The sequence below is a fragment of the Tachypleus tridentatus genome, chromosome 4 (genome assembly GCF_004210375.1).
Source record: "Tachypleus tridentatus isolate NWPU-2018 chromosome 4, ASM421037v1, whole genome shotgun sequence".
NCBI classification, from domain to species: Eukaryota; Metazoa; Arthropoda; class Merostomata; order Xiphosura; family Limulidae; genus Tachypleus; species Tachypleus tridentatus.
In genome coordinates this window covers 63,689,104-63,716,839 of record NC_134828.1, presented here as the reverse complement: position 1 = coordinate 63,716,839, position 27,736 = coordinate 63,689,104, and the positions used below count along the sequence as shown (strand labels likewise).

General features: G+C 32.3%; 1 protein-coding gene and 1 long non-coding RNA gene across 2 annotated transcripts; one reads left to right on the top strand and one right to left on the bottom strand.

Annotated features, from left to right (window-relative positions):
- Window positions 1-590: 590 nt before the first annotated feature.
- LOC143249278 (uncharacterized) lies at window positions 591-23,594 on the top strand. Its single transcript, XR_013027703.1, has 2 exons — window positions 591-3,631; window positions 19,969-23,594. It is a non-coding gene; the product is annotated as an uncharacterized LOC143249278 (long non-coding RNA).
- On the bottom strand, window positions 22,498-27,736 carry LOC143249277 (zinc finger protein 367-like). Its single transcript, XM_076498836.1, has 4 exons — window positions 27,067-27,736; window positions 26,266-26,385; window positions 25,502-25,643; window positions 22,498-24,505 (listed from the first exon to the last, which is right to left on the bottom strand). The coding sequence occupies exons 1-4, from the start codon at window positions 27,476-27,478 to the stop codon at window positions 24,271-24,273; spliced, it is 909 nt and encodes a 302-aa protein (XP_076354951.1). The 5' UTR covers window positions 27,479-27,736; the 3' UTR covers window positions 22,498-24,270.

Here is a 27,736-nt window from a genome sequence, read left to right as displayed (position 1 = left end):
TAAGGTACTCATAATTGATAGAGCTGGTAGTGGTCTACAAAAGAGGTTCTATTACCATCATTACCCCCCCCCCCAAACAAAAAAAAAAAAAGAAAGAAAACAACAACAACAAAAAGCGCTTTGTGCACAGTGGATTCTTGGATGCTTGAAGAATTCACGGTCAAGTCCCAATATTCGATTATAGTGGTACAAAAGTTGGCGGTGGGTGTTGTTGACTAACTTTTTTCCCTTCTGTATATTAGTTTAAAATTTAGTGATGGTTTATTGTTACAGTAAAGTGGTTGGCTGTCTAATCCTATAATATAAATCATAACTTTGTCTTTCAACAGTTCTAATGGGCACAGAATATTGGGATGATTGGGGAAATCAAAATATTAGCTCGTTTGTATTATTCTTTTTAAAATTGTGAAAACCGATATGGTTTTTGTTCATGCTAGAACTAATTGTAAGTAGTGATTGCAATAATTTTTTGGCAGAAAATGTCATTGAAGATTCTGTAAATATCTTAATAAAAAGATGATCAACAAGTTTTTTTATTTACGAAAAACAATGTGATATGTGATTGTGCAATATCAGAAGATACCTGACGCATTCATATAGAAAATTCACAAAACTACTTGGTATGAACTTCTGACACAAGTTGTAGAGATTTACACATAACATTATATGTTAAGTAGAGGGCGCAGGTGTTAAGATAGGTAAGAGAAGTTTGTGGTTTGTTTTCAAGATGGTTGTTTTAAATTTTTATAAGAGGAAATGGTTGAGTAAGTGTGTTGTTTAGTTGGTAACATCCAAGGTAACTTGACAATTCTTCCACAAATTACAGTACCAGTTTTATTTTAAGATGCATTATACACACACATATATATAAAATATTTTAATATTTCGTTACTTATTTAAATCAACAGATTATTGGAACATTTGAAGGGAAATACCTTTTATTCAAAGTAGTACAAAATTCTGTATTCTGAAGAGGAGGACGTGTGTGCCGACGGCAGTTAAAGGGTTAAGGCTATAAATTCTTTATTAAGTTATAAGCCTTTGAAAATGTTATTAGAAAAGTATATGTGATGTTTTAGCTTGAAACATTGTTACATTCCAGATTAAAGACTAATTGTTATATTTTTGGTTGGGCATGAGCATTCTTATTGTATGGAAGTTAGAAAAGTAAAAAATCAGAGGAGATTACATGTGGATTACTTCAAGGATATTTCAAAGGTGTAGAGCAATTTTATCAGTTTTCCCATATTGATTTATGCCTGAATGAATTGTTTGTTTTGAATTTCGTGCAAAGCTACAAGATAGCTATGTGTTCTAACTGACCCTGATTTAGCAGTGTAAGACAGGAGGGAAGGCAGCTTGTCATCACTGCTCATTGCCAACTCTTGACCTTCTCTTTTACCAATGAATAATGGAGTTGACCATCATATTATAGTGCTTCCACGGCTGAAATGGTAAACATGTTTGGTACAGTGGGATTCGAACCTGCAAACCTCGGATTATGATTCGAATGCCTTAACTACCTGACCTGCATGAGTAGTTTCCTGTTTTCTTCAGTATTTAATTGTAAAACTGTGTTGTTAGAATATAAAAATAATGGAAATAACAAGCATACATAGGCTGTACGGAACTATATAGGTGTGAACTATCAAACAATAAACGTCTTGTTCTGTGGCTTTTACTCATCAAACTACCTACACTTGGGTAAAATAATCAGTATCATGCAATACCAGGGAAGAGTATATTTTGGTTTAAGTATAATTTAGTTAGGGTAACAATTAAAAAGCTATAATAAATAGAGTATCACAGAAACTTGTTATTTGGTAACAATATTTTTATTTTTTAAGAAAAAATCTTGTACACCATGCTTACTTGCTTTTAATCTTTCCATGATGATTGAAAGAAAATTAGTAATGGGTTTTCAACTGCAAATTGCAAGTCTCTAACTTCCTAATTTTATACACAAGATAAATATTTTTAAAGAGTACATGGCAGTTAAGATTATATTTTAGATGAAAAAGGTATGATTAATATAATGGTATTTTTATAGATAAAGACTGAGATTACATATTTTCAAAACAAATCATTATCAGTATTATCACAATTCTTAAATAGAAAAGGGAACTTAGATTATTTTTGAAAAGGTGCATATGTCTGTACTATTGTGAGGAAAGTAAAACAAATTAAGGCTATAAATATTTAAACTGTTTAATAAAAAATAACATTTTGGATTGAAATGGAAAGGTATAACTTCTGTTATTTGAGATTTGTTCATTTTTAAGGAAATAGCTCATTTTCAAAACAACAAATGCACAACTTTGAGAGTATGATTAATTAATTAAAAACTTCATGCACACAAAACAGATTATATGCAAATTTTAAAATGTAAAATAATTATTGTAAACCCTAAACGTGCGACTTTTACTTTACACTTAATTGTATGGCCTAACTTCCTAAATTTTTAAATATACGAGTATTGAATGATACAGACAAACCTAGCTGTGCTTCAAAGCATTTACTGTATATAAATTATTAACTACAATCACAGTTAAGTATGTGCCTCTGTTAGTGAACAACAAAATGAGTCGAAAATATTGAAGCCAATTTTACATTAAAAATGTAAAACCTCAAACTGTTGCTGGTTTTTCCAGTATCAAGAACTGGACTGGCTGTCTAACCTGTAACACTCTGCATTCTCTTAACAAGAAGAAAACATTATCATGAAAAAAATAAAGTTATTTCTCTTGCTTCATACGTGATTGTATACATTTTGTTAAATAGTTGTTATTAATGTCCAATTTTATGAAAAAAAAAAAATTCCAAGTCGATGAGGAATTCATTAATATGAAAGAAATATTAGATGTGATTATTCAGGTTATTACATTCTACCTTAAAAAAACAATTTTTTTTAAAAATATGAGTAACGTTTTTACTTATAGTTTAATCACTAAAAACTTCAATGAAGTTTCTCTAGCTAAACTCATTCTCACAGATATGTATGCCCCCTGCTGGTACAGCAGTAAGTCTATGGATTTACGATGCTAAAATCAGGGGGCTCAATTCCCCTCACTGGACTCAGCAGATAGTTCAATGTGGCTTTGCTGTAAGAAAACAAACAAACAAAACAGAATTATCATTGCACATTATTTAGAGAGAGAGCAGAAATGGGACTTCCTGCTCCCCCATTACATTTCACTTGTACATTTACAAAACATTTTTTTTACCTATTTGATTATTAAAATGATCAAAGTTAAAAATTTTGCTTATCTTAATTTTTTTGTTATTGAAAATTTTTTATGGACCACTTAAATGCAGTTTTAAACATTACAAGCTTCCTCAGAACACATGGACTGATAACCTGAGGTGCATTATGAAACTTTAATCATCAGTTGGTCAAAATATGGGTTTTATTGTCTTATGAGAAAGGTTTTACTACTGCAATTAGAAAATAATTTCATTGGAAGTTTCTATGGTAATGATAAGGTAGAACAAGATTAGTCTTTATGTTATATAAAAGAAATAATACTGTACTAGATACTTAGAATTTCATATTCTTTTCTTCTTCCTTGTCTTACAATAGTAAAGCCTAATCCACGATATATCTATAAGGAATTCACCATCAACAGTAAAAGTAAGTGTTATTAAAACAAGTCTAGAGAATTGTTTGTTATAATTTGTTTTTATGCTTATCTTTTCTGTTCTACATTTTTAACAGACATGTCCTGATAAAATGAAATGTTTTAATTAAGTCCACATGATTAAATTCTAATTTCATTTTCTCTTCATAAAGCTTATCTCCCACAAAGATCACTTTAGGCAATTAAAACATAAATTTGGTAATATACAGTTCTTTTCTCTTTATTAGAATCTTTATTGATATTAAGTTATTTACTTGGAAAGCTCTGTGTTGATTGGCTGAAACCTTAAAGACTGATGAATTAATGGAATTATTTACTTGCTTAACTTAATGGTGTTTTCAATATATTATTAAGTTCTAACTGTAGATAACCAAGTAACAAATTTGATATAACTTGTGTACCAGGAGTCCGTTTTCTTAATAAAAGTTTTTATTGTTTATTCATATTGTTTCTGTGGCATTTCTGAACAATCAGTTATACCAGACTTCTTTGACTCGAACAAAGTGGTTAAGATATCACCAGTTTTCCAAAACATTTACAAGAATGAGAAACAGGAAAAAAATTCACAAGTTAATTAGTGCAAAAAATTTAGTTTCATTACAAAAATTACAGCTTCAGGCATAATTTAATTTTGTCTGGTGTTATAGAAATAACTATAGAAAAAATCTCAGTATATATTTAATGTTTCAAATGTTTTCATTGTGAGAGCTCTAATCTTCATGTAGGTATTAGGAGATTAGGTAGCATTAATGCTATCATTTTTTTATTTCAAAATGTTCAGCAGATAAACTGTTTAAAATAATAAAATGTCTCTTCTAATCACTAAAATTATGAATTCTGGTAAGTTACCTTACTTTCACTCACATACATAGCTATTCTTGTTCAATGCTGCCCTTTATTTGTCAAAAAATGTTTGCATTCCACAAGCCTTTTACTCCTATGTGCACTCTTTAATTCATATGGGTTAACTCATTTTCACATGTAAATTATCATGTGAGAAACTTCACCAATAGAAGGGCCACACATCCACGTAACTCCATCTGTGCTATTCTATCTACTTCTTGTTTGGCAATGCTTGTGTTCAGACTTTTAGTTTGTGTTCTCTTCAGCTGTTTAAAAAAAAATTTTTGTGTTTATATATATATATATATGTATGTGTGTATTTATATATCAATTTATTCTTATAATGTTTACTGTTTATTATCTAATAGTACTAATTTGTAACTTATTTCAAAGTGGAATTATTTTATACTTCTATCCAATTATGGAATACAGTCATTAATACAACTTTTTATCAACACAGTTGTGTTTGGTTATTCATTTCAAATTATGAATTCCAAAGTTCAGGTTACCTCTTCATAGGTTATACCTTCTACCAGCACATTTACACAGGTTTAAGTGGAATTATTGGCAAATGTTTGCTGAGAGATTGATTGCTATTTATATCAACCTTTTCTGATGTTGCCCATTTTCCTCCTAAACAAATCGAACCTGTTTGGGATGACAAACTATTTGACAGCCTTTGTTTATCAACCTGAATTTACTGTGTCTTTCCAGGTTCGTACTATTGGATAAACTAGTTCTCATACTGGTAATTTGTTCCAGGTGTCTTCCCATGAGATTAGACACTTTTACTTTGGCATCTCATCTTCATCATCCTTTGGAGGAAAGTCTTTGAGTGGGCATGTGAACCACTCATACTTTCATGGTATCAATGGAATTAATGAGAAACTTTACAATGAGATTATGATTTCAGCTGTTAATGAAATCATAATTATGGGGGATTTTAATTTCAGGCATATAGATTGAAAAAATGCTGGGGTCAAACCATATGAGAGAAATGTTTTTGGAAACTTCAGAATAGCTTTCTTCACACATTAATCAAGGATCATACTAGAAACAATAATTTATTGTTAACTTGAAATATAAAAATAATCAAGAGGGCAAACATTTTAGAATACCTAGGTGCAAGTTATCATTACTCTATTAGCTTTGATATTTCGCTGCAGTTGGAGATAAGGAATAATGATACTTTGGTTACAAATTTCAAAAAGCAAATTTTGTGTGGATATGCCATGAATTATCTGTTGTGAATTGGGCATCTCAGTTATTTAAAGACTGATCAGGTGTGGTAAATTTTTAAATATTTATGGTAAACATATTCTTTATAGAAAGAAAAAGGTAGATGCAAACAAAAAATCAGTTTGTCTCACAGAGAGTTTACAAGGTAAATTTAAAGGAAAGCATTACAACTTTAGGAAATTTAAATTCAGTGGTATGACAGGAAATTTAAAAGATTATAGAATATCAAGAAAGTTTGTGGAACAGAAAATTAGGATATCAAAAAGGATGTATGAGAAAATGTTGGATGAAAATGTAAAAATTACAATAAGGATTTCTTCAAATATTTTAAGGTAAACAAAATGTTGGGGTAGGACTATTGAGGGATGGTAAAGGAAGGCTAGTGTCTGATGATTATAAGATGGCCAGATTTTTAATTTTTTTGTTTGGTTTTTAACAAAGTAGATTTACACAGTAATCCACAACTTTAACAGTTGTTAAATTGAAATATGATCAAACAAGGTGACTGCATTAATTCTGAAATGGTTAAGAAGAAATTGGGAAATTTAAACAATGATAAGGCTTCTGGGCCAAATAAGTTTTGAAGGGGGTTAAAGATTGGATATGTGAGCCAATTACTACTATTTTTGTCAGTCCTGAATAGTTAGCAGATACCAGAGGATAGGAAGTTAGCTCATGTAACTTCTGTTTTCAAGGGAGGTGATAAAAAATTATCCCAGTAATCATAGATTCATTAGTCTAGCATCAGATGTGGGAAATGTTTTGAAAAGTCTGATAAAAATGCTTTGCAAAATCATTCAGGAAAGTTTAGAATTTTATTAGATAGGGAAAATCTTGCCTTTCAAACCTTTTGACCTTCTTTGAAAAGGTTGCTGTTCATGTAGATGAGGGTAAGGGTGTAGATTTGGTATATCTGGACTTTCAGAAAGCATTTCACAAGGTGCCAAATAAAAGGCTTGTAGAAAAATTATTTCTGTAGGTGTGGGGGACAAGTTGGCATATTGTGTAGAAGAGTGGCTTGTTGGAAGAAGGCAGAGGGCTGTTACAAATGGAGTTCAATCAAACTGGATTAATATTACAAGTGGGGTACCTAAGGGCTCAGTCTTAGGAATGTTGTTCATTTTATTTACATCAATAACATAGATGATGGAATAGTCAATTAATTTGCAGATGATATTAAGGTTTTGGGTGCTGCTAGATGTGAATAGGATGCTGGTGATTTACAAAAGGATTTAGATCATTTAGTGAGTTGAGCAAATATATGGCAAATGGGTTTAATTATATTAAATGCAAAATAATATATGTATCATTGTAATTTGAATTATAAGTATAATGTGGATGGGAATAACTTTCGTTGTTATAAAGGAAAGGGAGCTTGGTGTAATAGTCAATCAGCCTCTAAAGCCATCAAAACAGTGTTGCTAATGGTAAGGCAAATAGGATTTTAGGTTTTATCTATATAAATATTGAATACAAGTTTAAAGAGGTTATAATTTTCATTGTACAGATGACTGGTTAGGCCACATTTGAAATATTGTCTTTGGTCTTTGGCTCCTTACCTTAAGAAAGACGTTCAACTGTTGGAAAGGGTTATTAAAATGGTGCCTGGAATAGAGGTATTGTCACATGAGGAGAGACTGAAAACTCTCAAACTGTTTTTTTCATGAAAAAAGAAGACTTGGGGATCTGTTTGAGGTGTTTAAGATTGTAAATGGAATTCATAGTGTTGATGCATTATCATTTTTCATATTTAACTGAAAATAGTAGGACTAGGGGATATAACAATAAATTTTGGCAGGGTAGGAGTCAGTTTCATTTTTCTATCAGGGTGGTTGGACTTTGGAATATGTTGCCTTCAGGTGTTGTAGATGCATTAACTTTAAGTGAGTTGAAAAAAATACTTAAGTATATGAATTATAAAGGCTGGTTTTGGATTTTGTAATTTATTTTTAATTATTTTAATTTAGTGCAGAGGATGGAACAGCTGAAATGGACCAATAGGTGCCATGTTGTTCCAAAATGTTATCTCTCACTATCTACATCATGCTTCTGTTTCTTTCTTGTTTGTTTGTCATTTTCCACATGTTTTCACTTTTTATATTTTGGTGCACCTGGCTTTCCTTCTTTTGTGGCCAGCATGGCAAAATGGTGAGAGTGTTTGAGTCATAATCTGAGGGTTACATGTTTGAACCCTCATCACACCAAACATGTTCACCTTTCTAAGCATAGGAGTGTTATAATGTGCAATAAATCCTGTTCTTCATTGTGAAAGAGTAGCCCAAGAGTTGACAGTGGGTGGTTACAATTAGCTGCCTTTTCACTGCTAAGTTAGGGACAGCTAATGCAGATAGCCCTCCTGTAGCTTTGAGAAACAAAAATAAATTGTTCTTTTGTTATTTTCATTATCTTGTTTCATGTTTGATCAAGATCCCATTTTGTGACAAGTGTTGCCTGTCACATTATATTTCAATCTCTTACAACTGTATTAATAAGGTGTTCCAGAAGATCTCTCATATATTATTCTTCACAATAAATATGTAGTGGGTTACAAATAGTTAACAGTCTACAGAAAAGAATTACACATTCTAAAGTTACTGTTACATTTAATATGACATTGTGCAAATAAGCACAAGTATTTTTTATTCATAACTTAATTATCAGTAACTTGATATGTGTTGTTGCTTTTTTATGTGGTGTGCATTTTAACAGATGAAACATAATTCAAAGTTCAAAGTATTTCCCTCAAAAACAACATTTCAGGAAATCTTTTATTTATATATGTTTTTTACTTTTAGTGAAAATGTTCTAATTGATATTGTAGATTTGTAGATTTATTGTAGATTTTCTTCAAAATATAAAATATGTACTTCAACATTTTTTTAAAAAGTCAGCAGAGGTTGCCATCTAATGGTGGACAATAATACATGTTACAGTGAAAAAACTGAAAATTTTCTACAACTAGAATTAAGTTTATACTCTAAAGCTGCTTATATTTTTAGAATGGTTTTGCTTTTCATAAAATATTTCTTGTGGACAAACAAGGAACTGCAATTTTGAGCATTAAGTGCTTCTTCAAAGTACCTAGACTGACTATTAGATGTCTAATGTGAAATTGTAATAATCATTTGCTCAAATTATGAAGTTAAAGTGATGGATGGTTGCTCTTTATTTACTTCAAAACTCACAAATTCATATGCTCACTTTTATCAATAGTTACTATAAATTAAATTTAACAGATTTTTTTGCAAACAAAATTAGCCCCAATTGAAGTTAAAAAAATTATTTCTTCCACACAAAAATAACCAAAAAGAAACAACAAAACACAAGAGTGATTTGATTGATCCATTACACACTTCAGCAGATATTTATTCTAGGTTCATAATTAATGTACTAATCTTACAGGAAAGCAATATATTAAAGCAAACACTTTGCATCACATACAAAACTATTTCATCCTGTTTTGGATTTATCATCCATCTATGACTTTGTCATTGGAAATATACCAGGCATTAGAAGTTTGTAGGAAACAGAGAGTAAGAAAACTGATTGAGCAGGTTGAGTCCTCACTGAAGTTCAAGGAAAGCAAAGCAAGCAGGAAATCTAGTCGTGAAAGGTTACATCTTGAATGTATGTCTTATGGGAATTGAAGGAAGTACAGAAGAAAGATCCTTCATTGCAGAAACTTTAGGATAGTAAATTGAAGAAAGGGACTTGCAGCATTACCTTACAGTCCTCTATTCTGTTTCATATCTATGAAGACAGTTATACTGGGAAAGGTAGAAAAATCATAGCACCAACAAAATACCTGGTTCAAGTGATGAAGCTGGCTCATGAATCGATTGTGGGACAGCCCCTGGGAGCAAAGAAAATGGAGACAGAATTACCAACAACTTCCACTGACCAGGGATCATTAGAAATGTTACTGAGTTCTCCAGGTCATGTGACATCTACAATAGGATAATACCTAGAGGGAAGGTGTCACTGAATGAGGTACCTCGTAAAAGAGCCATTCAGCAAAGTAGCTGTGGACTTGATCACACCACTAGCACCTGTTTTTGACAAAGGCAAGCAGTATGTACTGACAGTAATTGACTAGGAGACTTGCTGTCTAGAAACCTTAGCACTGCATAAAGTATAGATGGAGAGAATAGCAGAAGTCCTCACTAAAATGTTCTGCAGAGTGGGATTTCAATAAGAAGTTTTGAATGATAGAGGGATCCAATTTACATCAGAAATGTTGCAAGAGGTGTGCAGACTCATCAGCACTAGAAAGCTCTCTATCACTTTGTACAACCCCAGATGTAATGGGCTTTGGTAATGAATATGTGCTAGAAGAAATCAAGTAACTGGGACAGGTATCTGCAAGCAGTATTATTTGCTTACTGAGAATTCTTACAAACAAGTACAGATTTGTAACACTTTGAATTGCTGTATAGAAAAGCAGTATGAAGTCCATTGCAGATATTTAAAGAGTTCTCTGAACAAGAGAAGAGTTAGAGGTGAGGAATCATACCAGTATGTGTTGGATCTCAGAAACTGACTGGAGAAGGCCTGTCAATTCACTTGAGAGAGCTTGTTTCTATTTTAAGGCAGTCAAAGCGCTTTTACACTTTTATAACAAGATGGCTAAGAATCAACGTTTCAAGATTAGAGAGAAGGTCTTGGTTCTGCTAATTACACACAACAACAAACTCGTTCTGCAGTAGAAAGGACATAGTCAAAAGAATGGACTATAAGGTGTAAGTGCATGGAAAGCCCAAGATTTACAAAGTAATCTGTTGAAGAGGTACTTTGAGAGGGAAGAAGACCTAACAGGTACAGCTATTGAGACATGGATGGGCATGGCTGATGTGGATGCCATAGATGCAGAACCAGAATACAGTGACTTTGTAATAGAAAAGGAAGATATATTAGATCTAAGACAATTGGATGCAGATAAGACACATATAACGATGTCAACAAAAGTGAGTAACTAACAGGTAAGCAGAAGAAAGAGCTACTGTGTTAGTACATAGATGTCTTCACAGATATACCAGGTGAGACGGACATGGTGCAATACCAGATCGAGGCAATGATCATGGATACAGTTATAGTTAAGGCGTACCAGATGTTCTGTGTGATGAAAGATCAACAAGAGAACTGCAAATGGGGTGCAGGCTATACGAGGAGACTATGTATGAACTGAAAACAGTCTTTGTATGCAGTGTAAAAATATTATAAATGTTTTTCTTGAAGAGAAGCTTAATTTTAGATATATACAAATGTTTCGTTTAATTTAGCATGAGAATTATGATTTAAGTAGTTATAATGTTCGAGTATTAAATTTCGTATTTTAAAAAGCGATAATTTATTGTAGGTTTGTTTACACAATTGTTTATGAATCATTTGTTGTGAATTGACGTCACGTCACTCAAACCTTTGGAAATTTTCTCGTTGCTTTAAGTGTGTATTATTACATAATAACGTCTTATTGTGTGTAGAAAGACTTAGACCTCAACTGTGTTTAACCATAAAGAGTGATAGTGGCGATGTCTAAAGTGTTATAAACGCAGATTGTATTGGGACAATAGAGTAAAGAAGAGTAGTTCGTCTTGCCAGTTGGGTTTTAAAGCATCTGAATCAGGCTGTGTGAACTTTGATGGGGGAAAAAAAAGACAGTTATTTAAAGCTTGGTATGCAGCTATAATAACCAGTAGTGTAACGAAGTTTTGTACATGCGTTTTACTTGTTTTAAATATATTATTTTAAAAAAGTAGATTGTATGCAGTTCAGCTGTACAAATTTATCGACAACATGGCACCTACCGCATAGAAGTTGGTCCCTATAAAACTTGACACACTAGTTAGGCCAGCGTATCCTAAAAGAAAAAAAAATGCACCAGAAAAAAATAAACTTCTGATATTTAAGTCTTCAAATCGGTTTTATTTTAATTGGTATAGTGCGTATATGACCAGGTTGGTTAAGGCGTTGGACTCGTAATCTGAGGGTTACAGGTTCGAATCCTCGTCGTACCAAATATGCTCACCTTTTCAGCCGTGGGGGCATTATAATGTTACGGTCAATCCCACTATTCGTTAGTAAAAGAGTAGTCGAAGAGTTGGCGGTGGGTAGTGATAACTAGCTGCCTTCCCTCTAGTCTTACACTGCTAAATTAGGGACGGCTAGCGCAGATAGCCCTTTTGTAGCTTTACGCGTAATTCAAAAAAAAAAACAAACAAACAGTTACTGCTAAAATATTGGGTGTGGATTTACTTAGCTTTCTATTATTTGTTTCATTTGTTGAATTTATTTGCAAAGTTAACGTTACCTACTACCAACTCTTGTGCTGCTTTAATCGAATAATGGGAGTAACTGTCACATTATGATCTAATCGCAGCTGAATTGGCGAGCATGTTCAGTGAAAGGATTTCAACCAGTGACCCACACATTGCTAGTTGAACAGCCTAACCCTAATCACCAGGTCAACCAATGCCTAATTTATATGAAGTCCTGTGTTTTTTTTTCTAGGTCCAATAATATTTGAGTTTTTTTGTATAACTGTTCCTAATCGTATGTTTCATTAGTAAATAATCATACCACAGAATATGACCCCTAAAAATGTGGTTACTGAGATGTGTACGAGAAAATAATAAAAAACTGTAACAGTAAAGTAAATGATTTGATAATCAAAACAAACATAATACATTATTAAAGAGTAATAAAATTTTAGCAAATTTTAACATATAATTTGCGATACTCAGAAGAATTATAAAATAACCGAGAAGTGTGACTTGTTGGAGCTGTAGAGAAATAAAAATGGGACAATCTTAAAATTCTTCATAAATGTAGTAAATAAATCTTTCAAAATGACAAATTATCGTTTGTAGAATATTTTTGAAATACAAATTATTGAAATTTAGTTAGAATCATTATTTTTACTCACATCTTGAAATTTAATATGCAGGTGTGACAGGTGATCATTGGTCCGGAAAGGGTTAAATATTTCTAATTTATGTGTGTTTACAGAGGGCTACTTATTAAATATATGTGCATCTACACATTATTACATTATTATTATTATGCGTACTTACTATGTACTTAATGTGTACCTATGGCGGATTCAGTGGATCGTTTGATGTGGCTTTGCTATAAGAAAACACACACTTACTTAATATTTAAACAATTTCATACGATATAATCTGACCCTAGCCTACTGAATTAGCTACAAAATAAAGGATGCAATATAGTAGTTGCAGTTAAAAGAATGCTGTGTGTACTACAGGTACAAATACTACTTAAGATAAGCTCTAGTGATTATGCAATGAAAAACAACAATATTTGTTCATAGTATTATATATCTTTTATTCCATTTTCACAATAACAAAGACTAGGATCGCACTTAAACATGAAATTAAAACAAAACGCTAACTACTAATACACAAGCCATTTCCTTTGTAAGTTGGGCCAGTGTTGCAAAACCAGTAAATAACTTGCAGTCTGTGACACCTAGTTCTAATTTTATCCTTTTGAAAAACAGGCTGTTAAATATAATTTTCATAAAGAAAAGGCTCTGATTCTGACGCTTGTCATTTGAATAAGTAAGCAAAACATGTAATGTGTGCTGAAAGTGCTCAATAAATAGTTGAAGACTTTCTGTGAAAGCAATATACATTGTTTATAATACAAATCACGTGTACTAAGCGTGCACAACAGAAGAAAATACAGATTATAGAAAGCTAGACCATACTGCTGAAAAGTTAAAATACAAATTTTGAGACGGGTGCCTGGCTTTTAAGAGTGACATAAAAAGTACATGAAAAAATTGTTCGGGAACACGCTTTACCTTTTGTTATACCTATGATATAGTCCAAGACTTCACTTCTAAACTAAATTGTTCACTTGGGTAATTTTTCCATCTAGTCATACCTCGTGATCTACTTATCTGAATGCTCATGTATTGTAAAATAAAGCTCTGTCGAACATATCTTTAATAAGTAAACTTTGTCTATTTTTCAGTAAAAACCATTCTGTACGGAAAAAACGATGCCAATTGATTGGCATTGGATAAAGAGACTCATAATTGTAAAGTTGTTTTATCTATTTAGTATATTTTTGTTAACTTTAGTCTGAAAGGGCTAATAGTTTTATTTTAGCATGTGTATCGTATCACATTTAATTACAATATCAAAAGATATTGTTTTGAAGCAGTTTATCAATGAATTCATTGCTAAGTAAATTGTATGATTTCAGAGATTACTGACTATTTCTCTTTACTTTAGACCCATTTTTAACTTGTTCATCCGATCTAATAATTTTTTGACCTAACTTTATGAGGTCATCTTGGAAGTTAAAGTTTACCGAAAGTTCCATATGACTTTCATCAAAATAATTCCACTTCTGACATTAGTGTTGTTATTGTTCTATCTTGTAACTTCTCTCATAACGTTTGTATAGGCTACTTCGCTTTCATACGAATTATAGGCCTAAGTTTACAAATAAAGTTTCAACAAAAATTCTTCGCTATTTATATTAATTGTATGCCTAACTTGTAAATAAACTTATTTGTAGAATTTCATCGCTAATTTCACTAGTAATTGAATAGATCGTTCTATGCAGTAACTAACAATTATCTAATTATTTCTGTTATAACTATTTCAATACTTCAAGGAATTAACTTTTCCTTTTAATTGGATGCTGTTCAGTGATATTTCATTTGATATCATCCTTTTCTGAATCCTTACATACTGACACTATTCCTGCTCATATTGCTCCTTTCGACGGTGAATTTTCTTAGAAAAACCTTTTTTTTGTTATTCTTTTGGAGGTTGATCAGTTTGGCCTTATTCTTTTTTGGTATTACACATTTGGGAATATGGCTTTTGGAGGATAATACATTTGGCATTGTTGTAACACACATTAAAATATGTACGGTTTCTTTCCTCTTTTTTTGTTCATTTACATTATTTGCAGAAATGTTTAATTGCCAAACATAAGTAAAAATGAAGTATTACTATTCGTAGAATTGAATCCAATGACCAAACTCATCACCACAGAAAACAAGAACAGTTCTTTCCTAAAAGACTGCTATGGAAACGCACTTAATGTTATAGTTATTATCAGTCTTCTTATAACGTAATATCACGTATACTACTAATTTATTGGATGTTGTTTTAAGTTGTATATGTGATAATTTGTGGATCAAGAATATAAAACGAAACACTTCTGTTCACAATTTGTAAAGATGTTTAATAAGGGTCTTTGAGTATGCCTAGTGCACTGTAGCTCCAATGGTCTAGGCATTCCAGCAAGGCATTGGCTAAAAACCCGCAAAAGAGAGACTTTGATCAACATCATAACTGCTGTGAGTTAACCTAAGCTGAATTTATTTTTGGCGTTAAAGAGTGTTGCAAAGGAATAGTTGAAGTATTTCAGACAGATATCTGCTCAAAGCACCTAGACGTAGGAGCATACGGTATAAAACCCGATTGTGAGCTTATACAGTCATTCTAGCCTTGGGTTCCATTAAACATTTGGATGAGGCAAAACTAAAATAATGGAACGAAGCTACGATCAGGTTGTGACAAAAATTAAGTCTGATGGAAAATAAAATGATCCATGTGCCAGATTCAAGGTTCAGAAGTGTTTTGCAAAGATTCTACTTATGGGGATGACCTACTTAGTATACTTAGTAAAGCTTAAACAGCAGTGGATTCAGAAATCACAAAGAAATGCTCATTGTTAAGTTCATTGAGGGGCTTTTTGACAAGATAATGAGGCATATTATAGGTATAAGGAACGTCCTTTTCCTAAAAGAGGCAGTTTTTATCTCTACCAGGTAAGAAGTTGTAAATTGGAACTGTACCAGGAGAGGAAGAATTCTGCAGTAACAGCTGTTGTAGATACATCTTAGAGTAACCATCTTACTCTGAGTCAAGCTCCAACCACGCAGATGGTTAACCATACTATTTTTCACTGAATGGACTGAGCTATTCCAGTTTTCCCATAGGTTACACGTAGTAGCTCATCCCTGTGATGCTTGTGATATGTTTGATCACTGGTGAGTGAATTACCCATACTTTGCTAAGTAGGAAAGTTATTGGTTGTGACCAATGACTTAATGGGTCTAGCAAAAATAATAAAAAAGTAGTAACTGTTGATGAAACAGTTCCAGAAAGGTATTGAAATCTAAGACAAGCCTGGCCACCATCTTTTGAAAGCATAGAAACAGTTTGCACTGAATTATTTGGCAGCCAGCTCAACTCTCTCAGGGCTGAATGGTGGTATGTTCTTGTTATGGTACAAGGGTGAAAGATTAAGCTCACGGTTAGCATATTGATATCCAGAACACCTAGATCTTGTGTCAAGCCTTCAATGTGGCACCACACTTCAGGTAATGGAAACCGTCTTCATTCTGGTAATGACTAAAGAGGTATGTATCTCTGATTTGTCTGAAGAATGTTGCAAATAGGATGAGGTTTGTCATTTCAGGTTTCAAATATAACATTGAAATTCTCAGGATAAACATCTTACAGAATTATAATTGAGATTTGTACGTACAACTATTGAATTGATGTTCTACAGGAGGGTTATCAAATTAACCAACTCAAGCACAGGAACAGTGGAATATGTGAATGTATGTAGTGATGTTCTATGGTTTACTACAGGCAAAATATAGTGCATCGATACTAGATAACATGGTTTTAGAAATAACACATGAAACAAACTGTTTTCTGAACAGAAGTAAAATAGCATTAGCTTGGGAAGTTATCTGTTCCATGTTGTGTTGTAATAATGAGCAATTTGGTGAAATGGCTATAGGTGCAATAAGTGAAGTGAAAATAATTGAGGCTAGCAGTAAAACTAGGATTGCCTTTGTTGCACCATGACCAAAAGCATGTATGTAAACCATGACCAAAAGCATGTATGTAACAGCCTTAATCCACCTGTTACTTTTTAGTTGAGTATGCCAATAAATTTATGGGATCAGATAGCTAATTAGGTCAAACAGCAGTGAGCTACCACAATATAAATAGAGGTAATACAAGACTGATTAAGCACTCATTTTTAACGCTTCACTAGATTCCTATCTACCACACTCAAATGAACATGCTAACAATAAAATAGAATTAGACAACTATGTTAAACAAGTTACTGAAGCCATAGAGAAAGCCATCAAAATCACAATTCGAAAAACCAAAAAATTCACTTAATCAATGGACTTTAGCACCAGATATTCACGCACTAATAATCAAACGCAGGCAGTTAAGACGAACGCACATTGCAACACGCGACCTGGCCATCAAAACATAGATCAACAGAACAAATGCAAAAATTAAACAACAAATTAAAATAGCAGAAAAAAATACACCCTTGTGCAAATTAATTGAAACAAGACGGAAAATTACGATTTTTTCAATTTTTTGCATTTTATTTCTGAGAATCCAAAAATTACTCACAAATTAATACATGATATGACTGCTTTTATTTTTCAGAAGATCATTAATCCGCTTTGGCATCGAGTCCACGAGTTGACTGCAATCTTTACTAATTTTTGAATCGCGGTACCACACCTCAATTATGGCTTCAATTAGCTTATCTTTCGTAGTACAGTCTTTTCCCCGAAGTCTTTCTTTACAAATCATCCAAAGATTTTCAATAGGACTTACGTCCGGAGAGTTTCCAGGCCAGTCCAGCACCTTTATTTGCGTTGTAGTCATAAAATTCTTCACAAGTTTCGATGTGTGGTACGGAGCCAGATCTTGCTGAAAAATGCCAGATCCATCTGGAAATCTCTTTTTCAATTCTGGAACGACTCTTCTCTGCAAAACTACGATGTACTGTGGTCCTTGCATCATACCTTCTACGACATGTAAACCTACGACGCCATAATAGCTGAAAAAGCCCCAAAACATCTTCTTCAAGGGATGTTTTACGAACTTATTGATGTGAGATTCTCGAAGTTTCTCACCTGGAGATATGCGAACGTGCAGACTTCTTTGACCCTGTACGAAGAAATGAGTCTCGGCACTGAATAACACCCTCCTCCATTGTTCTTGCGTCCAGTTCTTGTATTTCAGACCCCATTGATACCGTTTTTCTTCATTGAGTTGGTCTCCTTGCCCTTCTAACACAATTTTGAATGACGTAATGTTCCTCAAAATTTCGTCACATATCCCAAAAATAGATCAACCGTACCGCAAAACACAGCTAATGACACCGTCTGTGTGAAGAAAATAACTATTAAAGGAAATCAGCGGGTCCAGCGAGCCTACACCGGCTGCCATGCTGAAAATATTGTAAAATGACCATTTGCTTCAATTAATTTGCACAAGGGTGCAAGTTTTCATAACTTTTGTAAACACTTAGAAAAATCCAAAAACAATCCAAATGAACTTTGGAAAAAAATTTAAGAGTATTTCTTCCAACAAAAACATGAATTACTTACTACAACACATCACACACAACAACATAATCACAAGAACGGACTCGGAGAAAGCCGACTACAACGAGTCCTCCTTCAGTGACCTAAACTCTGCCGACTTTAACACACAACACTAACAACTACGTACATACAAATCAATCTTCTTTCACACCACAATTCCCTGGTAAGACACTAGAAAACTATTCAAGTTCAATCAATAGAAAAATCACCACCATAGAATCAATCTTCTATGTATAAAAATAAAAGCAGTCATATCATGTATTAATTTGTGAGTAATTTTTGGATTCTCAGAAATAAAATGCAAAAAATTGAAAAAATCGTAATTTTCCGTCTTGTTTCAATTAATTTGCACAAGGGTGTATTTTTTTCTGCTATTTTAATTAACATTAAAAACTTGAAAAACACTTCCCCCCGGACATGATCAAATACCAAATATTATTCTCAAAAAAGGTTCCAGTTTCCTATTACAACTTCTCACAAATATCATGAATATCCCATTAGCAACTGGTTATTACCCGACACATGGAAAAAAGCCATTATCACCATGATACCAAAGAAACAAACAAACAAACAGGACAAATCCTGATAACTTCCGGCCCATCAGTCTGTTAAGTTGTCTTGGCAAACTGATGGAGAAAATCATTTCAAATCGACTCCTTCATTTCTGTGAAATAAATAACATCCTACCCGAATCTCAAAATGCTTCCAGGAAAAACAGACAAACAACAGATCACCTCACACGACTCACTGAATCAATTTACAAAGCATTTAATGACAATCAGGTAACCATAGGTGTATGTTTAGATGTTAAAAAAGCATTTTACAGTGTTTGGCATAACGCTATTAAGTATATATTAACTCATGTGAAAATAAATCACACTGTTATTAAATGGATATCAAACTTCTTAACAGATAGAACAGCTCAAGTAAAAGTCAACGAAACTTTATCAAAATCTTTCAATATAACTGCCGGAGTGTCACAAGGATCCGTCCTCTCGCCACTCCTGTACATTATTTTTGTCAGCGATGTACCTTTTCCCAGTTTAACGTACGCTTACAATTCACAATGCGCAGACGACATTGCTATCTGGAGTATCTCTAGAAACCCACTAATGGCCATGTCTCGCGTTCAAGAAACAATAAATAATGTCACGAGCTGGAGCAACAAGTGGAGAGTAGTTTTAAATCCAACAAAAACGCAAGCAATCACTTTTTGTAGGAAATTTAAAAGACACAGAAAAACTGGAAAAAGTAAACATCACACTTGGCAATACGCCTATCATCATTGAGCAAGCACATCACATTCCTTGGCATTACTTTAGACTCAAGATTAACATGGAAAAAACATGTTAACAACGTACATATATCCATCAAAAAACGCATTTCACATTTAACGACCATCTGTAGTAAACATTCAAACTTTTCACCTGAGACTATCATCCAAATATACGAGGCTTACTTCCGTCCGTTAATAGAATATGGATGTCAAGTCACATATAATATGTCTAACAACACATTATAGAAAATCCAAGTACAACAAAATAAAATACTCAGAGCAGCAAACAGACTACCATCATACACACCAGTAAACTATATATACCAAATCAGTAACCTACTAACTCTTAGAAACAGGTCCACAGAAATATCATACAAATATTATTTAAAAGCAGAACACAGAAATCAACTTACTGCATCATTATGTAAATTAGCCAGTGCACCTACAAAATACATTTAACCATATAACATATTTCAACAATCACAAATTACACAACAAAGTGCACAATCACAGATAAGGTAAATTTATTTTTATATATTTTTCTTTTTCAGATTCGGGCACAGGACAGGCGCCGAAAGTGGGTTTTCTCGGGGCCCTCCCCCCCACCCCAGATCTCTTGCCCACTTCTTTGGTGTCGCCTTTGTTTCGCTCTTTCTCACCCGTTAATTTTATAATGCCCCATCGCACTTTATCATTTTAAACAAGTAAAAATTAAATACAGGCAAAGTTTTAAGTACAGTTAAATAATCTCTCACGTGAGGGGACGAAAAGGAACCACAACGTTCCTGATCACCCCATTTGGGGAGGGAATTCTTGAAACTTCTCTTTATATATACTGCCAAGTTCGTTTGCGTTTGCTGATGAAGCAATTTTTATGCTGGTTTTCCTGAAGCACTGGAATCTATGCTGATTTTAGATGAGCAAATTCGGTAACTTACATTCATGCCTTTCCCTTGACATGAATTTAAGAATGTCTCGACGTTTTAGGTTTTTGTTTGTTTAAAATTTTGTATCTGTAATCCTGAAATTCGCAAGCTTTTAGGACAAAAATGGCTTGTGTGAGTTTCGTATAATGTCTGTTTTTCTGAGTAATCCATTTGCCATCTTTAAGAAGTGTGATAGATTTACTGTTGTACATTTATTTTAGTGGCCATGTTTGTTTCAGTGTAGTTTTCTTTTTTGTCTCTGACCTATGTTGTTGGGTGTGTATAGCACAAGTTCCACATGTTCTCAAAATTTGTAGAAGATTCTTAAGTGTAAGAATCAACAATGTTCTAGGTGTGTATGTAATGGTGGTGATTAACAGTATTGTTACCAAGCAGACCTTGGTGAACATTATGGGGTCTCGCGTGATTCATATAAAAGCAACATGCCAAGAAAGAAAATTATTAGATAACTGCAGTCAATGTGTTATAGGCCTCGGAAGCTATAATTGTGATTGACGCCTGTTAAACGGAAATTACACAGTTTGACCAGGAACGTTAATAGATTGCGAACAAAAAGAACCGTTCAGTTTCGGATATTAAGTATTTCCTTCGGTAAATGTCAGCTTATAAACGGCATTAAGCCAACCAAGCTAGCTAGTTTAAGTGAGGTGTAACAATATCAACTCAGAATTAATTTGCTTGTAGATTTGGACCACCGATAAAATATTCAGTTCTAGACCAAATAGAAGACTCAATATATTTTTAAAACTCTTGCGTATAAACCATCATTTGTGATAACTGTTATTATAAATTGTATTATTTTTTTTGTATATTGAAACAGATGTGTTAAGAAAATTGTGTAAATTTAATATATATCAACATTCAATTGACTTCTAAATTGAAATTGAAACTTCAAGCAATTTGAAAATCTTAATGCCTAGCATTATAAATTAGACTTGTTCGAGATAGCTTACAACACGTAACAGAGACTAGCATAGTTTATACTGAAGAGAGTGCAATGGGAAAGATGCTTGGCTTACAGTTTTTGGTGTTTAACCATTTGTTCGAATCCGAAATTGAAAACCTTATAATGGTATTCCAGTGGATGAATAAAATGGGCTTGAAATTGAAACCAGGAAAATGCATGCACAAAGGAATGCAATTTCTTAGTCATATTGTGTGCAGATCTTACTAAGTTAACAGTAATGAGAAACTGGACTCAACCTGTGATCAGTTGAGAAGTCTGCAGTTTTCTGTTTTACATCACATAAACAGTTTGTAGCCAATAATGGTAGGACTAACTAATTGTCAAAGCTAGAACAGTTGATACTTAGTACATCAACAGTTTGAACAACTAAAGATTATAGCCAGGAGTTTGATAATTCAGTTTTAGTGTTGTGGCCCTAGCTTTCTAACCCTTCAGGTGGTTTGGTAAGGTATAATGTATGCACTACATTGTATTATTATTATTGAATCATTTTAACTTAGGATAGTGAATTATTAACTGAAAAGAAATAGTAATTTTGCATTCCAAGCTATCAAGTAGTATTTGCAGTACAGTGTCTAGTATAACATTGGTTTACATAAATAAGATAACCAGTAGTTTGAAACGACAGCAAGTGTCATAATCTTTGCTTTCTATATCCTTGAGTAAAAGTTTCCGACTTGAAACAGGAAATATTTTTTAGTACTTGTGAGAGAATGTTTCAATTCTGTCATTGAAATATTCACCATTTTATAGATATATACACATGGACATTTTAACTGGTTTAAACATAATATATAAAGAATGTGATAATTTGATGGTTATTATTGACATCACTATAGTTTGTTTATTATAAATACATGGTATTCTCATGTAGAAGTTTGCTTGGTGTTCTTAATGACTGCATGTAGTAGGTCAAACTTTTAAAAAACAACAAAAATTTGGACGATGTTGTCATTAAAAAAGTGTCTAATAAACTTACAGCAAATTCCTTTGGTAGAATGACAATTGTAGTTATTAATATCTTATTATATCAATGAAATTTCTCTTCAATACAAAGGCAGTAACAAATCTAATAAATAAATAAATCCAGTGGTTTAACTCTTGAAATCAACTCACTCCTTATTATAAAGAGTCACATCATTTAAAAGACAAAACAGATCAGTAAATATTTTATAAATTACTTTTATTTAACTCTTAAGCTTGATTTCACAGAGAGTACTTTTCACCAACATTTGGCTGGCATTTAAAATTATATGAAAAACACCCTGATATCATACCATCAAACCACATAAGTTTTGTAACATATCTTAATAAAAGCAATATATATATAAAGCAATAAAACATTTGCACAATATTTTATGTGGGTAATGATTGATATTACATCACAATAAGACAATTTTAATTATGTCAAACATACTAAGCCAATACAATTTTTAAGCAAGAGTATCTAATAGTTCTACTACTATATTTTAGTTGTCATGTATGCTGCTATTAAAGCATGCTTGTACAACAGATTGTAGTTTATTTGCTATCATACACTACTTTCTAAAAACCTGTACTGGGCCAGTAAAGAATGATATAATTAAAATAATCAGACTTATTATATGATTTATAATATCACACAAAAGTATTAATACTTTGCTAGAAAAAGCACTATAAATCATATGTAAAACATTAAAAGGTTTAGTTGAGGTTAAATTATAAGCATTATTTTGAACTTTCTAATCCTGAAGCAGTATATTTGTTTACAAATAAGTATTTTACTTTTCTTGAAATATTATTGTGAAGATATATACCAGTACAGTTACCCATTCATTTGATTTTTTGACATGACTTGTTTCAGCGAACTTCTCCATTTTTTATAAATTTTATTTCTGTTCGTTCTACTTCAAGTTTTCGGAAATAACTCTCCAAAAAAGATACATTTCCCAAAGTATTGTAATTATGCAGCATTAAAGAAATGAAATACTTTTAATATTTAATATCATTGAAATTAAGTAGACTATTTTAAAATGTTTTCAAAAAGTTTTAACTGCATGAATTTTTATGGTCTTGTAATTCAATTTCAAGCAATATATAAAACCTTTCTATGACTTCCATTTTTTTTTTAAACAAGTCAAACTTTACCAACTGGTTAAAAACAAAACAAGATGTCTGTTTCTCAATAAATGTGTTAAAACAGATAGGAATAGTAAAATTAAAATTTTAGCTTTTCTCACTGTAAATTAACCAGCAAAGTATTAAAATGAACAGTTAAAATTTATTAGATTTTCAATTTGATTTTCATTTATGGTACAAATTTATAAAATAATAAAAGCTATATATTAAGTAACATTATAAAGTAACAATAACAAAAAGGAGATCTGTAGTTAAAAACCAATTTTTCTTTAGTATTGTAAATGACAATAGTTAATCAGGGTTTTGTACACTTTGCATGATATCAATTCTTTTCAGGGAACTGAAAAAATGTTAATTTTGTGAAATTAACAGTAAAATGTAATTAATAACAATATACAAAGTTACTACTTGCAAGTTTTACATTTATATAACTTACACAATATTCTGTAAAATGTTATTTCTGTGGTTGAAAAAAATAGTTTATTAAAACAAAAGTATATATTAATGCTACAAATGTTGCAAGTTGATTATTTTAAATTTTGTAGATAATAAAATCTGTAGTTGTACAAATTTAAGAAAAATCCATATCTTAAGTTATGTTAACACAAACAGCATTCGGTTAAAAAATTAGACTGAACATGTCTATTGAAATTAAACATTTGTAAAACTACAATTACAAAGCATAACTGCTGTAGTCCTGATTTTGGGCCTTCTTGTAAGAATATACAATTATATATAAAACTATCTACAAACTGATATACATCATACAAATCTGCAACCATATACACAAATGTAATTTAAGATTTTGGGAATTTTTAAAATCATTTTGATGACTCAATATTTGCCAAACAACTCTTTTGCTGAGTCACCGGTGCACGAGCAAGTTCTAATAAGGCTAAAGCACCCAATAACTTGGCTTTGTGTTCATTTGAAAGAATTTCCATTTCTGGTACAATTGTTTGGACAGAGGAATCATCATTCATTGAAGCTTCTTCTAGTTCTTCTTGAAACTTTCTCTGTCGAAGATGGAGGTTTCCATTCACAAACCTCTTATTTCTGTAAAAATTAAAGTATCTTTGACAGTTAGCATGAAAAAATATACCCTTTTCTTCCCTTACTTGCCAGAAGTACTTGTAATAAAAAATTTAAGAATAAGATTTATTTTCCAACTGAAGTGAATACAATTTACATTATATATGACATACATGGAAAGAATTTCACAATAAAAATATTAATGTTTCATTTTTGATTTTCATTAGTTAGTTATACAGAAAATTAACTTGGGGAGCAATAACACCATGTAACACAAATTTTGTTCTTGTATAGTACGTGGTATTTCTTAATTGCTTATGTTGTGAAAGTACAGAAAATGGCCATTATTCCCTTCAATTTAGAAGTTAACCTATTTTCTTTGTAAAATTGAGCAAATCTGCATATTTTCATTTACATAAGGTCTCACTAAGACAACATATGAATCAAGATTTACATGTATTTATACTAAAGTTCTACAAAAATGTTTTGAAGTGAGTAGTTTTTCAAGATTTGCAACTGTAATGTAAATCAGTTTCATGTATCAGCCCACAAATAGTCTCTCATGTTTTCGTTGTACGCTCTCAGGTCACAAAAGCAGTTTGAAGAGAAAAATAGGTCTTTTCCATTTACTTTAGGCATAAGCAATTGGGAAATAACACTTTCTGTCCTGGAACAAGAAAAGGTAAAAATTTTGTTACATAGTGTAATCAAGCATAAATGAGGCAAGTTTCCATATAGAAGGGACTTGCCAAACATTTACAAGCAACAACAAATTTTGTGTCCAAAACAAGTGACTTCTCCCAAATTTAGACTAAAGTACCTCCTAATAGTGGTTATTAATTTATGATTGTATGAAAAGTCTAGTATATAGTGGTAATGTGAATTATCTTAATGGTTCAGTTTACTGACAAGAAAGAGCACAACATTATGTGGTATGGAACTGCAAGTATAAAACTAGTACCTCTAACAAGTTGAATACCCTGTTGGTAGATTTATTTATGTTGAATTAATTAAACCTACCTAAAATCTTGCTTGCAACTGTTTTCATCATTAAAGGACAATGGTGTTCTCAGTTGTTGGGGGGTAGATTGTTCTCTCTGAAGTACTGCCCATGGGTGATGCGAACAATGGCGATTGGCATGAGTAAACCGGCTTGTACAACCTAGAAAAGGAAAACTTGAGCATTTAAAAATAATTACCTCCTAAACAAGTCCAGTTTTATGTATGCAACATAATTACATTTATGAGAATGAAACAGAAATCCTCACTGTTTATAAAAGCATGAGTTACTGTCTTACTAGTTATTGTATCATTTTCATTATTGAGATCTATATTGTTCAAGAGAAACAATAAAGCTACCTAAAACTTCCCTTAACATTTTTTCTCAGAATATTACAAAATTCTTATGTGCTATTAAGAAATTAAATGAACATAAATAATATACAGGTGTTTTCTCTACATAGGAAACAAAATTTAACATGTTACACTGCAAATTTAAACAGCTTGGATTAAAGAAAAACAGCCATTAGTTTTTTTATTGAATTGAAACATTTTTGAAAGAAACTTATTTTGGTAAAAGTTTCCTTCTGACCATGACAAGATTTATATTAGCAATTAAACAGTCCATGTCTTTTCTCTAAACTATAAACAAGTTTCAATGACATACTAAGATGTTCACATGTGTAGTTACTGTCCTTTTTATGTTTTAATAAAATGTAATTATTATTAGTAATTGGATTTAACTGAAAATCTATAATTGTTATATCTTGGTTCTTTGCTCTTACCAACTACAGTACAGCAAAATGGTTTTTCACCAGTGTGCAGTCGTTGATGTGTTTTCAGTTGACCACTCTGTGCAAATGCTTTCCCACAGTTGAGAAATTTACATACGTAGGGTCGCTCACCTAAAATATTACAAATTTACATTATTAAAGTTACTGATTAACTCTATAGAGTTAATTTGCACATTATATGTATGATCTGCATAATCTTATTTAATGGAATGTTGATATACACGTGAGTCATGGTACTAAAAACATTAAACAAATAATTAATAATGCAATAACATCATAGATAAACTTTTAATTTCAGTTGAAATAACACTCTACTACCCTTTGCAAGGAAAGATACTCATTTTGGGTCTGCTGAGCAACAGAAAACATTTTAAAGCAATAAGCCTTCAATATTTTCCATGGCAGTAGAAACATGTAAGCAGCAGACCATTTATGATAGTAGTAGGCATTTAAAACAAACTTTAACTAAAGATAAATTATCCTCTAACCCATGATGCTGTACATATCTAGGGTCTTGTTAACAAAGATAATAGGAAAAATAACCAAAAATATATCTTAGAGAAGTAAATCAATGATACTAGTAGTGACAATGCTAATTCTTATGATTTTAAGGAGAAAACTACCATGGAACAAGCTGCAAAATGACTAGTAATGAACAATCCTGCCACATTTCAGTATAGTTGCTGTATCAGCATATCAGTTGTATTCAGAATGGTGATGAGCTTTTCCTGTTGTTTTAGATTACAAAGTTACTAACTTTTCTCGTGTTTTCTAAACAAATATGTTGCTAACCTGTGTGTGTCCGGATGTGAGCTTGAAGAGACTTCCCACGAGGAAATACCCTGTTACATACATTACATCTAATAGAACTTTTAGACGATGATCCTTCGAGTATTAGATTGGTTAATGAATCTAATTTTGGTCTTCCACGCCGACCACACTCTTTCTGTTTTTGGTTGTTGCTGTTTGTCGACAAAGCAACACTATCATCTGGGGATGAACTTAAAAGCTCAGCTTCGGAAGAACACGACGTACTACTACCAGGGCTAAGCTGAATCTTACTTGCACTTTCGCCCCAGTTCCATGGATACATTCGAAGATCTTTGAGAGGTGGACTGTTCATTTTATTCAAATCACTGCTTGCAAGTTCTTTGGAAATCTTTCGTGTGGGGCCAGAATTACTACTAGTATTACACATAGCCATACTAGAGTCTGAAGACGTTTAAACTTTTCTAATACAATCCAGCTGCTCTTTAATAAAAGCCAGAAAGGTGACTCCAATTCCCGCCTAAAGCTAAATTTGCCCGGCTAATGCGAAGTTCCCGCCGCCGCGAAGAACACTGGGAATGTTTGGAACTCCCTCTATTTAAATATATATAGATGCGAATATTAATATTTTAAAACCTATTTTCTTGGTTGTAAAAATCAAACAGCAAGATATACATAAACACTCTGATTTTGT

Excerpts from the sequence above, each read along its gene's own strand:
- LOC143249277 (XM_076498836.1), bottom strand. The coding sequence starts at position 27,478 with ATGGCTATGTGTAATACTAGTAGTAATTCTGGCCCCACACGAAAGATT. Across the intron at positions 25,644-26,265 it reads ATTTTGCTGTACTGTAGTTG|GTTGTACAAGCCGGTTTACT; the intron begins GTAAGAGCAAAG and ends TTCCTTTTCTAG. Across the intron at positions 24,506-25,501 it reads AGTTGCAAGCAAGATTTTAG|AAATAAGAGGTTTGTGAATG; the intron begins GTAGGTTTAATT and ends TAATTTTTACAG.